At 40.3% G+C, this 16,885-nt stretch overlaps 1 protein-coding gene across 2 annotated transcripts in view; it reads left to right on the top strand.

Annotated features, from left to right (window-relative positions):
* LOC149232386 (uncharacterized) overlaps positions 1-16,885 on the top strand; it is a 279,670-nt gene that overhangs the window by 67,456 nt on the left and 195,329 nt on the right. For both annotated transcript variants that reach the window (XM_089379399.1, XM_089379400.1), the window contains exon 3: positions 7,979-8,047. In XM_089379399.1, the coding sequence (XP_089235525.1) occupies positions 7,979-8,047 (69 nt within the window). The remainder of the gene's footprint in view (positions 1-7,978; positions 8,048-16,885) is intronic.

Raw genomic sequence — 16,885 nt, 5'->3', positions numbered from 1 at the left:
TATTAGAAAGAGAAAAAGCTAAGGTTCAAAGAGCTTTGACACGTTTTACACATGAGTGGGTGGATTCTGGGGTATCCATTGTATCAGATGGGTGGACAAATATTAGAAACCAACATTTGATAAATGTTCTTGGTGTTTCTTCTAGTGGTGCAGTATTTATTGCATCTCATGCCTCCTCCTCCATCAGTGCAACTGCACAAAACATTGCAGATCTCCTATTGAAATCAATCAAAGATGTTGGTCCGAATAATGTGGTTCAAGTGATCACAGATAATGCAGCAAATTGTAAGTTAGCAGGAAAAATTATTGAGCGTACTCATCCACACATCTTTTGGTCTGGGTGCCTAGTTCACACATTGAACCTTTTGATGCATGATATTGTGAAACACAAAGATTGTGGGTGGATTGCTGAGGTTTACAGGAAAGGGAAGCAGCTCATTAAATTCATCACAGGGCATACAAGGGTAAACTACTTCTATGGCACTTACTCCAAGTTGCAATTGCTTAAAATTGCAAAGACAAGATTTGCTAGTTATTACCTCACCTTTAGGCGGCTAGTGAGGGTGAGACAAGCTTTAACTAATCTGGTGTGTGCTGAAACATGGGATGAAATTAACACTGACACAGATGGTGCTAATGAAGTCAAGGACACTGTTCTTGACAGTTACTTTTGGTCACAGGTTAAATATGTTTTGCAATTCACCAAACCAATTTATTACATGATCAAGTTTGCAGATTCAGATCGACCAGTAATTGGGGAGGTGTATGAGCAAATGGATAGCATGTTGGGGCAGATTAAAGACATTGTTGAGCCTAGAGATACCACCTTGTACAATTATATTCGTGAAGAGGTGGAAAACCGATGGGATATGCTAAATGTTCCATTGCATGCATTAGCATATGTTTTGACACCTAAATACTATCATCCATCATGGCTTTCAAAACCAGCACCTGGGGGGGGAAGCAGGAAAAAACCACACCAAGATAAAGAGGTTCACGAAAAATATATGGCTGCATTGAGTAGATTAATCCCTGATAATGAGGAGGCTGCATTGGTACGGAGACAGGTGAGCAACTATACGAGCAACACTGGTCCATTTGGGAGCATGCATGCAATTCAAGATCGAGAGCATTTTTCTGCTCTTGAGTGGTGGAACATGCATGGAGGGCCTACTCCACTTCTACAGAGTTTGGCATTGCGGGTGCTATCACAGGTGGTAAACACTTCTTCTGCAGAGAGGTGTTGGAGCTCTTATTCTTTCATCCACAGTGTTAAAAGGAACAGGTTGAATTTAGACCGGGCAGAGAGCTTGGTTTATGTTCATTACAACTTGCGATTGTTGTCCCATTACTGTGAAGATGCAAAGTCTAATAAAGACTTGTTGACTTGGGACAAGAATCCAGAGGAGCCCAATTTGGAGGATGGAGTGTTGCGACTAGAGCAATTAGAGGATTCTCTTATCCAGGTATGTCCATTGTGGTATGAATTTTGCAATTTTCCCTTATAAAGCATTTCTCTAATTCATGTTTTTAATTTTTTTGTTAACTAGTGTTTTTTTTTTGCATGAATTTTTTGAGCGATTCTAGGATGATGACACGGGTGTTGATATGCCATTGCCACCACCCCCATCTGGTCCCTTGGTTTCTAGGTTCCATGGTTCAACACCAACGGCAGGGGGTTCTTCTTCATCAGTTCCAGTGCCACGACTTACACAGGGACCATCTTCTTCATTGCCACCACGTGGAGGCCCGCCATCACGTTCTATTCGTGGTGGAAGGAGGAGAGATTAGTAGATATATTCACAATCTACTTCTTTTTGTCATAGATTACTCATTAGACTTGTAGACTTGTGAATTTGAATTTTGAACCTTTTTGGCTTGGCGGTGACCAAGTGACATATTTTGTAAACATTATTATTTGAATTTTGGACATGACAAATGTTGACAGTTGCTCACTTGCTAGATAAATCATAATATGCTCTATGTTTTATGTTTTATAATATGCTTAAATGTTTTATGTTTTATAATATGCTTAAAAATTTGATGTATGTTTGTAATAGCTAGAATATAGATGATTGTTGTACATACTAGTAACTACAATGGAATCATGGATGCCATATCTATCTTGATTTATGCAAAAATATGCATGTTTTCATGTCTTCTACAATTAATTTGGTATTTGGGATGTTTGTTTTGAGTATAAATGCAAAAAAATATAAAAAAATATATATATATAGCAGACGCTTCCGCGGACGCTTCGCTTCCTAGATTTTTGGAAAATGACGCTTCCGCGCTCTGCGCTTCCGCTTCGCGCTTCCGCTTCGTGCAACATTGGATGCACTACTTCCTAGGTCTGGAAGGCTGGCAAAAGCCAGGTGAGATTTTCCTTTCTCAAGAAAATACATTGTGAAGTTGCTTGAGAGATGTGGGATGGTGGATTACAAGTATGTGTCTACTTCGATGCAACTCAACTTCAAGAAGCTATGTGGAAGCGTTGTTGGACTCGAATTGGAAAACCCTTCCGAATATAAGCAACTTGTGGTGGCCTTGATGTTCTTGGTAAACTCCCGTCCTGACATATGATTCACTGTGAATATGTTGAGTCAATTTGTGGTCAAGCTTCATCACATACATTAGATTGCTGCTAAGAATCTCTTGAGATATCTTCGTGGCACAATCAACTATGGACTGAGATACACTACCAAGAATTTGAGGCTACATGTATATGCTGATGTTGACTGGGTTGGTAGTGTTGTGGATCGTATGAGAACGTTTGGATGTTGCTTCTCATTAGGATCTGCTTCAATTTCTTGGATGAGTGGGAAGCAAAAATCAGTAGCTCTGAGCACTGCCGAGGCCGAATACATTGCAACTAGTATGGCCTGTTGTGAAGCTGTTTGGTTGAGGAAGCTCTTTAGTGAGCTATTTGAGCACATGCTCAATACCATTGTGATCTTCTACGACAACCAAAGTGGGATTCACCTTTTAGAGAATCCCATGTTCCACGACTGCTCCAAGCACATTGATATCAGGTACACTTTATTCTGGATGTGGTACAACGGGGAGCAATAAGGCTTTAACGCATCAGCACTAATGAGCAGGTTGCAGACATCCTCACGAAGCCCTCAGGGAAGGTCAAATTCTTAGCCTTCTGAGGGAGACTTGGAGTCGTGGAAAGATCCTCCTATGAGGGTCCTGCTTGAGTTGGACATTGAGCTCTAGGAGCTCCTAGGGGCTTGGGGTACTTCTTGGAGCTATATGAGCAACCATAGGTTGAGTGGTTCACCTTCCCCTATTGGTGCGTTGTGTGAAGGGTGAGTAGTTCACCTTCCCTTGTGATACCCCATGATGGTTGACTGTGTGTAGGGTGAGTGGTTTACCTTCCCATACGATTGACATATGCATAGGATGAGTGGTTCACCTTCTCCTATGGCATATGAGTAGGATGAGTGGTTCACCTTTTCCTATTGATGCCCCATCATACATCCTACCCATGTAGTCCGAGACTCATGGGAAGTAGCTCTCATCTGGCCAATGAGTTGGGAAACGTGGATAGGGACCATAACACTACCGATGGACGCGTCGTGTACTGTTGTACTACCTATGTATAGGATGCATAGTGTTCAACAACTTGATTTGGGATCAAGACTGGCATTTGTTAGTGGAGAGTGGTAAGGTCTTGTGACTCATTCTCGATCGATTCTTCTTCATTATTCATATCAGTGTTCAGCAGAGCAGAGATGAGATGAGACACAAAGATGGCACATGACGATAGGAGGGCATGATGATCAATGGAATTCTCCCTAGTTGAGAGGGAGTGTTAAAATTGGCAACTAGGGCCAAATTCCACCTTGGGCCAACTCATTTGATGGAGATGATGATTGCATTAAATTCCTCTTTCATCTCATTTGGACAAGCAGAAGTGTGATTTTGAATTTATACCCACATGTGCAAATTGTTCAGGTTGGCCACATCATCATGTAGGCTCATGAAGCCCAATGGACATGACTCTTCACCCTCTACAAATTGTATAAATACAAGTGACCTTTCACCTCATTTGGCATCTTCATCACTCACACATTCTCTCTCCTTCTCTCATTGGTTCATACAACATTGGGCATTCTCTCTCTTTGAATTTCAGAGCTAAATTACAGGGTCGAAATTACAGAGTTGACTGGAGTTTGACCAACATTGACTTTGACCTTCCAAGGAGAGTTTGAATTCAATTTTTTTGGGAGATTATCTGTTTGGGCAAGCCACATCTTTTGGCACAAAAACCAAGGTATTCTTAGCAATTTGACCGTATATTTCAGGACAACAATTTGACCAAGTTTCACTGTTGACTTTGTCACTGTTTTGACTTGACTTTGACCTCTTGATTAGGCCGAGTTTGACTAGGGAAGATCGAGCTGTTTTGAGGACATTCTATTGCTGCTTTGACCAACGTTGACTTTCTGGTTAGGGCTGTTGACTGCTGCAAAAAATTGCAGATTTGACAGGGTTGTTTTAAGTGATTTGGCAAGTCAATTTTGACTTTGACTCTTGTATTTGTACTCTCTCTTTGCTGAACATTTGATATAATAATAAGAAGATTTGATCAAATGGTTTTTCCCATCTTGGGCTTTTTCCCTGGCATCCACCAAATCTGGTGTTCTCTTGTCTTGTCTTGTGAGTGTTTGTTGGCTTATTATTATTATGTTATGTGTTTGTGTTATTGTGTTCTTCTTCATCAAGCAATTACCAAAATGTACATGAAGATCAAAAAGAAACAAAAGAACACAATATTTAGACACTCCAAGCCAAGGCCAAAACCCCACAAGGGTGAAAGCCCAAAAAAATTTCCTCTTCTTATAGAATCAGATCAAAGTGAGATATCCAAGGCCTAACATCAAGACCAAGACCTCCACATACGCCTTAAGTCATCCCTCCTTCAATCCTTCTTGCCGGTCAAAGTCAATGTTGGTCAAGCATATGAATTATGGTCAATTGCTGAAATTTTGGTCTCCTTGAAATCTTGGCCCTGCAATTCCGAGCTTGTAATACCACAAAAGCTGCCTCAGAAACTCACACGTGTGGACAGAAAAACTAGGGCAGAATAACAAACTTTATCTCTAGTTTGACTTCTCTCTTTCTCTCCTTTTACTTTGCTGAAATTCCCCTTCTTCTACACATAAATCGAAGTGGGTGATGTATGCTGAATGAGGTCAAAGTCTCTTGTATATATAGCTGTCCAGATGGCCAAATGGGTGCCTCTTTTAGGCCGACATGTCCTGGACGGCCAACTTGGTCTTGTGGGGACAATTTGGCTCTTTTGGCTCAATACTTTTTCTTTCTTTCTTTTCCTTACAAAGAATCTAGATGGACTTTAACTCAAATACATTTTCTTTTTGACTCAAATGACCCTAAGAGCATGAAGAACATGCTTTGACTAGGAAATAATAATCAAAATAATAATTCTTCTTTTTCTTCTTTCTGTCTTTTCATGAAATATGTAATGATACAAGTATAATAATAATTATGAAGACCGAACCTAGTTACATTTTTTAACAGTATCGACTACAAGGGTGCATTGTGGGTTGATTGATGATTCTGTCATGGCGATGTTTGAGCATTTTTTGGAGGACTTCATATCAACTTGATGTTGACTGTACCACTGTACAATCCTCATATCTCTCTTAGTTTTTGTAGCATCATATGTGTTCTAGTCATGAAACTTGGTGGAGGGGCTAGAATACATGAGACCTCTATAACCCAAAAATCGTTTCTGGAAATTCCACCTAGAGATGGCTTAATTAGATTATTAACTTATTTTTTAAAGTTTCCCAAGTCTAAACTTAGGAAAACTGGTTAATTGGTCATAATTAACTAAGTCAAGGTGAAAATTCTCTAGAAATTCACACTGATCGACTTTGATATAATCTTAGCCCTTGATTAAGTTTTAATCTTGGTTGTTGGTGCTCCAACAAAAGATTATAAGAAGTCAATGGGCGCTTGGAGAAGACCCTTGTGAGAACCATAGACAGTTCGATTTCCTTAGAGGGTTCGATTTTCAAAGAGCCAACAGTGCTAGAAGAATTCGAGCTTCAGTAGGGAGCCAAAGACAGTGAGGGGTAGGGACAGTGGGGTTGGAGGAAGTTTTCCAGATCCATCAAGTGCATTTGCAGAGAGGTTGAAGTTTCTCCAAGAAGGCAGTTCAATTTGTTGAGAAGGGAATATGTCTTCAATTCCAAAGGCTGGGAAGGAGTCCCAGAGTGTCGGAGAAGAATTTTCCCAGCTAGCAGTAGATAGGACGACTTGATTAGTCGACGAATGGGCCACAGTTGCAGCAGGTAGCTTTAGGTTGACACAAGGCCTGCGCAGACCCAGTTGGACGACTTTCTTTTCAGAGGTAGTCCAGTGCCAGAATTTCCCGGAGTGAGGGTAATTTCCCTCTAGATATTTTTGCCAGTATTTTCTATGCAGGGTAGCCAAATTTCGACATCCAAATTATTTTACTTAGAATTTCTCACTGCTGCATAATAATAAAAACCCTCATCTGTTAAGGGGGATTGTTGGGATGTAGTATTAACTTGGTCAAATATCTTTATGCCACCTTTTCCTTCTTTATCCCAAGTCGAGCTTAAAGAGGGATGTTGGTGTAATGATGGTTAAGCTTGATTTAGTCATCCCTTAGTGCTTATTAATGTCATTTATGTCTCACTCTTAGTGGGCAGTTATATCCCACATTAGTGGTTAGCAGGCGAGCTTTGTGGTCCCACATTTTATGGGTTTGGGGGAAGTCAATCTATATCCGAGACAGGTTGACGAGGATACTACTTTCTTGCCTCAATCTAGAAGGGTTGACCTTTCATAATGGAGGCTTTCTCTCATTTGTAATGTATCATGTGAGCTATCATTTGTGATTTCATTGATTATCTGGGTGTCAAGAATACCCACCAAATCTCTTTTTTCTCGGTTGTTCGTGTGTTCTGGGTGTGGACTTTGTAGACTCTACTTATGGCTGTAGCATTTTAAACTTCAACATTTTGACTTATTTGTAATTGTAATATTTTATCATTTACACAACTAATAGTTACATCATATATGACTGATATTTGCAGCTTTTTTGAGATGCCTTGGTTGGGAATCGGGATGTGTCTGAATGGATCTTGATTTGTCGAATCACCTCTATTTGAGTGTAGTTCTTGACATGATTGACTTCAACAACTCATTTTGAGTATATTTTTCTTAGAACAATTTCTACATCTAACAAAAATCTTGTACTAGAATGAAAATTTTATTAGATCAATATTTTCCCAACACATTTGTGAAATATTATTTTAATATGACCTTGCGTTTATGTGCTCAAGATAAGCAATCAACAAATCATGGATGCCGTGATAACTTGATGATGATGAAAATAAACCAATCGTATATGCAAGCTAATGTAATGCATATGCTGTTTTTACAATGAATCCATGAGAGACTAATGGTGCATAATTTGATTGCACCTTGCAATTTAACTATTAAAGGCCTACAGCTCAGATTTGGTAACATCCTTGCAACTTTTGCAATGGCGGTTATTGTTAATCTACTGCTATTGTTGCCTTGAAAAATGTATTTTGTTCCTTTCTACAGAGAGTAAAATCTTGCATTCTTTATCTTTGGTGCATGAGATGCCATTTTCTTTGGTGAATTGAATTTTGTTGTTGATTAGATATCCCTTGCTATTTTGAGGATTGTTGAACTTGAATCATGGTTGCAACTTGCAACTTAAGAGATGTTTTGTTGCATATTGCAAAAGTTAAGATTTTGTATTCCCACCTTAATCAAGACAGTCTCTTATCTTTTAAGTCTTTCTAAGTGAAAATTTTTCGTCTTTTGACTTCATCCTCAGTCCATTATATATAGCAAATTACATAGAAGGGAATTAATTGATTGTACTTCAAATATGATAAATCATAAAAGAGACATTATAACAAGTTTACATTGTCTACAGAGAAAGGAGAATGGGAAACGGCGGAAGGGAGAGGAGCAAAACTCAGCAAAGAAAATCAAGGACAAAAAGGTTTACAGTGATACATTGACTTGTATTTTTGAGGATAATTGTTTAACAAGGATGTGTCATAACAATCCTACCAGTAGTTTATAATTCCCTTTCTTGTCTCTTCTTTTCTGTTATTTTTATGGCTAGTTACGCCATTTTTGTATACTGTATAGTTGTACCAATTTATTGTAGAAGGATACAATAAAACGCAGCTTGATTTTCTCCTTTAAAGACCCTTCTTCCAAGTGTTCAGATTCATTATGGTTAGGTTAGGTTCAAGGTAGGGTTGATCTGCAACAAGTGTTGGGTCAATATGAAGCGAGGCTTCTGGATAAGAAAAATGTTTGCATGAAAGCTACTTCATGCTTCTATTATGATGATTTCTTGCTTTAAGTGTTTAATGATGGTAGCATGATTGGATGTTTCTCACTAAATGTAATACTTGTTTTTCATCATTTGAAATATTTTGGTCTTGATTTCTGTTTGATCAATAGTGAAGTTTTGTTTGTTAGATTTTCTAGATCATGGTAAACACACTATGCATTAAAATAGTTCTTTAAAAACTAGATAGCTGAAAGCTGAAAGCCATTCAAAACTTCGACTCTAATAATGCTCAAATCTATAGGTACATACTGCAGAAATATATAACAAAAATCAGTAGATGGACTCAAAACTGATTACTGCTTTTTCATTAATACTGTACTGAAATATGGTACAAGGAAAAAACAATGAATTAATTCACTGCTCACTGCTCAACTGAATGAATTGAACCTATACTGCTGTCTTCTCATTTATACATTAGAGGGTACAGTGAATCTGGACACATGTACAACAATGCTTCAATTGAAGGTATTAACTCCTAATTCTAATGCATCTTCATTGCATTGTTAGATGAACCAAGTAAAGTGCACATCTACTGGAGATGATATGAGATCCGTTTCCTTAACTGGACTGCATGCATCTTACCTAACAGAACTTAGACTTAAGTCAAAATAAAAAAACTGCTAGAATAAAACTGAACTAACACAGGCTAACAGTCATGCAAATGGCTGGGTATACGTGACATAACATCCTAACAGTTGAGGATAGATTGCTGGAAATAGAACAATAACTTGTACATAGTCTAATGTGATTAGCAAGTGTTCCCTCACTGTTGTTAGTTTTCCTGTGAACCTAGCATGCGACAAACCATTAACCTAGAAGATTACAGATCTACTAAATGAATTGCACAGCTATGTTCCCAACATTAATTAGTGGAAGCAAAACAGAACCATTCTCACAAAAATGATACAACAGATTCTGTTCAATCAAATCACTTCATCATTAAATTGATTTAGAACCTACTTCGGCTCCTGCCTTGGGATAATGGCCCAACTGAGAAAATACAAGTACAACACTGGATCTGATCCAACTGATAAAGCTCTCCTTGGCTGACCTGGATCTCCTTTCTGCCCCCCTTCCTTGGATTCAACACACTAGAGTATTGCACTCCTCACTGAGATGCCTCTCTCAGTCTTGTGCTTCAGTATGGCGTGTCTTCTTCTTCTCCTTAGCGTTGCTTTTATAACTCTTCGTTGAGCTAAATCCCTAACCCTTATCTCCAAAGGAATTGACAGCCGGGATTAGATCTCGCCTCACTTGAAATCCAGGGTTGAGATTAAACATAATGATAAAAGTAAATGCTTTAGTTTTTCTAATGTTCTTTTAGCTCAATTAGCCAATATAACGATTATGTGCTTTTCATGAGGTAGACTTAGGCTAAGTTACAAATGCAACTTGTTCACGCTAGAGCAAGTGTCTAAGGGGATCTTGGGTGACTTCTACACACCTAGACACTTCGGCATGTGCAGAAGTACCTTCCCGAGCTACAAACATCAGCAAATGTCTGGTTCGAACAACAGTAATTGATGCCCCCAGATATGTTCACAAGAGCACCTATGATTGCTGTACATGTGCCTCGGGTGTATAAGACTATTCGAGGTACAATCTAACACACCCTCTTATTGAGGAATCCAAGTGTCTCCTTGAACATCTTGAACTTCCCCTTTTCCAAGGGCTTAGTTAAGATAGTTGCAACCTAATTATTTGTCTGAATATTCTCTAGAGCAACTATTCCCTTTTAAACCATTTCCCTAAGAAAATGGTACCTTGTGTTAATGTGCTTGGAATGGTCATGGAACACTGTTAAAATTGGCAACTAGGGCCAAACTCCATATGGGTCACCTTATTTATGACAGCTGATATTTTTCTTGGATTCCTCTCTCCGAGAGGTGTAGGATTGATCTAAAGATCATCCGATTCCGAGATGTAAAAATGTAGATGTGAATTTATTTGTATTATTGACAAATTGTCAAGGTCAACCAGCAATCAAAACAGGGATTTTTACCCCTAGTTCATCCTCAACGTTGCATATAAAAGGAGGAGACCTCAAGTCATTATTCCATCATCTCATCTTCACTCATCTCTCTCTCCTCACTTGATTGGGTACGCAAATCGGGCAGCTTTCTCTCACACGTGCAAAGGAAGGAAGACTTTTCTGTTTGACTGCGTTGACCAGGTTTGACCAAGCTGCAAGGAGACTGTTTTGGGCTGCATTGACCAGCGTTGACCTCCCTTTGACTGCGCTTTGGGTGTGGTTGCTTCTCCTTGGTAGGCCGCAGATTTTGGCACGGAAACCGAGGTGATCTGACCTCTGGTTTGACCAGCGTTGACTGCCCTAGTTGCTGGCTACAGTTTGACTTTCGTTGACCAGCATTTGACTGGACTTTTGAGGGCTGTTTTGGACTGTTTGGGTTTATTGTTGGAGGCCAAAGGTCACTGGGTTTGACGGAGCTGCTTGAAGGAAGAATTCTGCCCTGTTTGACCAGCATTGACTTTTCTGGTTAGGGCTTTACTGCTGCTGTCATAAATGATCAGATTTGTAAATTTGTACTATCTCTCTTTGCTAAACTATTGAAGAATACAAGAAGAATTGATCAAGGGTTTCCCCACATTGGGGTTTGTCCCTGGTTGGTGCCATATCTTGTGTCCTTTTGTCCTGGCTTGTCTTCTACAGTTTATGTTTATGTTCTATCTGCATTTTACTATCATGTTGATGTGATTGCTAAACTGGATATTGATATTGGGCTAATTAAGAAATTGAAGTAAATTGCTCTCAAGCATAGAACATACAAAAAATTAACATGGTTTCAGAGCTAAGGTGAAGACAAAGCCCAAGCAAGAGTGAAAGAGCAATCACCGAAGACAGTTGGACAAGGACAAAGGCTCAATGGGTTCCTCATTACACTTCCCGGCTAAAGACAAGCTCCGTGAAAAGTCTGACTATCATGGATGGAATATGTCTCTTGATCTAACATTGGAAGAACAAAAAGTGTTGGACTATGTGGGGTAAAATCCCTGAGCCTCCTTCAAATGCACCGGCTGCTACAAAGAACAAGTACAAGGCTGAAGTGAAAGCGAAGAAGATTACCAAAGATTCCATTGACAAGCGTCTGGTGGCCTACATCTCCGATCTAAACACCTCCAAGGAGATCTATGACAGGTTGGTCAGCGTGTTCAAGGTTAGTGATGCAAATCAAATTTTATTTCTCAAAAATAAATTGAAGGATATTAAGAAGGGCAAGGACAAGGAGATTCAATCCTACTTCTTTAGGATCACTGAGATCAAAAATGATCTTCTATCGATTGGAGAAATCATTCCTGACAGGGAACTCACTATCACTACCCTTGGAGGACTCCCACCTGAATGGTATATATTAGAACCACTATTCTCAATAATGATCGAATTCCAGGATTTGAAGAAATAATGTCGAGATGCATTCAAGAAGAGTCAAGAATGGTGGAGCAAGAAATGCCTTCTAATAGAGGCAACCCAACTGCTTTCTCTGCTCATGCCAAAAGGTCATTTCAATGGAAAGCCTAGATCTAAGGGTGGAAGGAAGGGAAGGTGCTTTGTTTGCAATAAATTTGGCCACTATGCAAGGGAGTGTCCAACTAGAAGGGACACATCACATGATGATGATCACAATCCCTCCAAGGGAAACTTCAACAACAACAATCAAAGGAATGGCAGGTTCAATGGCAAAGGAAAAATGAATGCGAGACATCATGGAAATGGTCATCCCTCTAAGAAAGCAAGAAACTCCAGGTATGAAGAATCAAATGTTGTTAACAAGAAGCAAAAGGAATACTATCTTATATTGGCCCTCTCCACTACCTCTCCTCTGGACTCTTTGGGGAATTGGCTAATTGATAGTGGTGCCTCAAGGCATTTCACTAGGTACAAGGAAGATTTCTCTAATTTGATAGAGAAAGAGACAAACTTGGAGATTATTCTTGGAGACGATGCCACCTATCTTGTGAAGGGAGTAGGGAATGTTACCCTTAAATTGAATCAAGGTAATACGATTCTTTTACAAGAAGTTCTATATGTACCTGATCTCAAGAAGAATCTGGTATCCATTTCGGCAATGGAAGACAAATGATACAAGGTGGCATTCATCGATGGAAAGGTACGTGTTTGGAAAAGAAATTTTAAAGATGCTTTCTCTTGGGTTCCGGGTTGACACTTTGTATCAAGTTGGAGGAAGTCCATTGTGAGCCATGCTTGCGACATATCTCTTCAATCTGAGCTATGGCACCGAAGGTTTGCCCATCTTGTTGAAGTTTCTAAGTTTACTTACTTAGAAACCCTCCATGCACTTTATTTGATTTATTCCTACCTACTTGTTATTTTCCTTAACAAGTTATTTACAATGTAAATACTGAAAATAAACACTAGTGCATGCTCAACATATTATAGATCAACAACTAAAAGAAACAAGAACAAACACACCACATGACACCATTATTTTTGGACTAATGTCCCCTGAAAAACCCAATGTGGGAAAATTGGTGCAGCTATCTGAGGGTTTTCTTATTAAGCAATATCAGAGTACAATCTGGGTGTCGAAACTGACCTACCCAACAGAGAATTTCCTTAGCCGTAATACCTGTCGGTTTCTGACAAATCTATTGGCTGAAACCCCGGATAATCCTTTCGGCAGCTACTCAGCACCAATCTGCCCCAGAAACCCCAACGTCTGCCCAATTTGGACTGCGTCAACCTCTCCTAGACTAGCGCTGGCCCTGTGTCAGCTACGCTGGTCCCTCTGGTGCTCTGCGCAACACTTAGATGCCTCTGCGTGGCCCTGCATGAGCACTGGCTGCTCCTGCGTCTCTCTCTCTGGCTGCTCTGTTGCTATCCCGACACTATCTCTGCTTCTCTGTCTCTCTGTACTCAATGCCCCTCAGCTGCTCTCCCAATCACTGATTCTATCTCTCTTAGCAAACCCTGCACTAGAGAATATAATGACTCATCACTCTGGGGTGTTCTCCAAGTGACCCTCAAGCCTCCTCTTATACTTTTCCTGTTGACATATCAACAGCCTAGATTAAGTCCCTAATCAACGACTAAGATTAGATTCAGCTTGATCCATTTCTTTTGGACCATTCTAACACAGATTCATATTAATGCACATTAATATTTTATTTTCTTTAAGTTTAGACTTAGGGACTCCATTAAAAATATTAATTATTTTAATATCTCCTGATCTGTTTAGAATTTGCCCAAACCCTTTCTAGGTATTGGAGATCTCAGGTGCCCCAACCTCTCCACCAAATTTCGTGGCTAGAGTAGATCCGATGCTACCCCAAATTAACACATCTACATTATAAGGCTCTACTTGATGTGAGACAGATGGTGACAAGTAAGCCCGAATTCAAAGTAGAGCATGAAGGTGTATGTCTGGTATGTGCCAAAGGAAAACTTACAAGGGGACCATTCCCCTCAAGTAATAGCAAGACCACAGATATATTGCAGTTGATCCACTCCGACATATCTGGTATGATGCTCGTAAACTCTTTGGGAGGATACTTATATTATATCACCTTTACAGATGACTATTCTCGCAAGACTTGGATCTACTTCTTGAAAAAGAAGGATGAAGGGTTCACCTGGTTCCATCACTTCAAAGCCATGATTGAAAATCAATCTGAGAAGAGAATCAAGATATTGAGGATTGATAATGGGATCGAGTATGAATCCAATGAATTCCATGACTATTGCAGAGAAGCTGGCATTAAGAGGGAGACCACAACACCATACACTCCTGAGCAGTATGGTGTTGCTGAAAGGAAGAACCGTATTATTGTGGAAGTTGTTCATACCATGCTTTATGATCAAGGGCTTCTGAAGTTTCTATGGGCCGAAGCTGCGAATACCACTGTGTATGTTCAAAACCGATGCCTTCATCAAGCATTGGACTCCAAGACTCTCGAAGAAATTTTCACTGGTAAGAAACCCGATGTCTCTCACTTTATAATTTTTGGAAGTCCTGTATATTTGCATGTGTCGAAAGAGAAAAGAAGCAAATTGGGTGCATCTGGGAAGAAAGGAATCTTTGTGGGCTATAGCGAAAATTCCAAGGGCTATAGAATTTATGTGGCTGGTCAAAGCGAATTTGAGATAAGTAATGATGTGACCTTTGACGAAGATATAATCCTCAGCAAGATCAACAACCTTCGTATTCTAAGGAAGGACAAAGAAGCCAACACGGGAAAACAGAGTGAAAAAGAGGACGAGACAATGTCAGATGTTGATGAACCTATGGATCCTATTGATCCTCCTCCTGCAGGGCCCTCCTCCTTTAAGGGGAGACCCTCATGGCTTAGGGAGACTCTCAAAGATGCTGAGAAACATATTGCACCAAGGGGGACTTTCTGTGAAAGCAAGCAGCCGAACATGTATCAAGGATACTTAATCGTTATGAGCACTATCATTCAAAATGAGCCTTCATCATTTGAAGAAGCCGTGAAGCAACAAGTTTGGAAGGATGCTATGAATGAAGAATGCGAGTCTATTATGAAGAATGATGTTTGGGATGTGGTTCCTAGACCTTAGGACAAATCAGTTGTCACTTCTAAGTGGCTCTACAAAATCAAGCATGGAGTTGATGGAAGCGCAGAAAAGTTCAAGGGTCGCTTTGTTGCTCGAGGCTTCTCTCAAAAGGAAGGTGTAGATTACGATGAGCTATTTGCACTTGTTGCTCGATTCACCACCATCCGCTCGATCATAGCCTTTGCTGCCTCGCAAGGATGGAACCTACATCAAATGGATGTCAAGACCGCTTTTTTGCATGGTTCGATCAAAGAGGAAGTCTATGTGGAATAACCCAAGGGGTTTGAGGTTCATGACCGGGAATCTCATGTATGTAGGTTTAAGAAAGCTCTCTATGGCTTGAAGCAAGCACCTCGAGCTTGGTATGAGAGGATTGGCAGCTATCTGATGAAGCTGAAATTCACTAGAAGTGAAGCTGATCCGAACCTTTACTTTAAGGTTGAAGATGATAAACCTCTCATACTGGTACTTTATGTGGACAACCTCTTTCTGACAGGTGCAGATCCTATCATTCACAAATGTAAAAGGGAGTTGGCTTCTGAATTTGAGATGAAAGACCTTAGACTGATGCACTACTTCCTAGGGTTGCAAGTCTGGCAAAAGCTAGGAGAAATTTTCCTATCTCAAGGAAAATATGTTGTGAAGATATTGGAAAGATTTAGAATGGTGGACTGCAAGCCTGTGACTACCCCGATGGAGTTTAACTTCAAGAAGTTATGTGGTAGTGCTGCTGGACCTGAATTGGGAAATGCTTCTAAGTATCGTCAACTCATAGGAGCACTGATGTTCTTGGTGAACTCTTGTCCGGACATATGTTTTGCAGTTAATACGTTGAACCATTATATGGTTGAGCCTCATCATATACATTGGATTGGTGCCAAGAATCTTCTGAGATATCTTCGGGGCACAATCACTCATGGACTGAGATACGCTGTCGAAGATTTGAGGTTGCATGGTTATTCAGATGCTGATTGGGCTGATAGTGTGGTGGATCGCAAGAGCACTTCTGGGTGTTTTTTCTCTTTGGGTTCTGCTTCGATATCCTGGATGAGCATGAAGTAGAAATCGATTGCCTTGAGCACTAGTAAGGCCTAATAAATAGTTGCGAGTATGGCCTCATGTGAAGCTGTCTGGTTGAGGAAGCTCTTCAGTGCACTGTTTGGACATGTGCTGGATACCACCGTGATCCTTTGCGACAACCAGAGTGGGATTCGATTATTAGAGAATCTTGTATTTCATGATTGCTCCAAGCACATAGATATCAAGTACTACTTTATCCGGGATATGGTACAACGAGGAGCAATAAGGCTCCATCACATTGCGACTGATGAGTAGGTCGCCGACATTTTGACAAAGCCCCTGGGAATGGTCAAATTCTTGACTTCTTGAGAACGACTAGGAGTCGTGGAGAGACCCTATTCTAAGGGTCCTGTATGATATGGACATTGAGCTCTGGAAGCTTGGGGGGGCTTGGGGTACTTCTTGGAGCGATGAGAAACCATAGGGTGAGTGGTTCATTCTTCCCCTAGTGGTTTGCTGTGTATAGGGTGAGTGGTTCAACCTTCCCCTGTGATACCCCGTGGCGACATGTAGGCAGGATGAGTGGTTCATCCTTCTCCTGCTGAGACGTCCTACCCATGCAGTCTGGGACTCATGGGAAGTTCCTCTCATCTAGCCAATGAGTAGGGAAATGAGGATAGGGACCATAGTACTACCGATGGACGCATCGTGTACTACCGTACTCCCTATGCTAGGATGACCGATATTGATCTGGGATCAATTGGAACTGATTTCGGGTTAGTAAGAGTGGTATAAAACACTCTCTTTTGATTGGAACTAACTTCGGGTCAGTAAAAGTGGTATGACACACTCTCTTTCTAGGACTGACTTCGGGTCAATAGAGAATGGTATGATACATTCTT

This window comes from Pinus tabuliformis, chromosome J, assembly GCF_031772625.1.
Source record: "Pinus tabuliformis cultivar Carrire ecotype Pingquan chromosome J, CPIR1, whole genome shotgun sequence".
Taxonomy (NCBI): Eukaryota; Viridiplantae; Streptophyta; class Pinopsida; order Pinales; family Pinaceae; genus Pinus; species Pinus tabuliformis.
The sequence above is the reverse complement of the archived record's forward strand: the minus strand, read 5'-3'. Positions and strand labels throughout refer to the sequence as shown.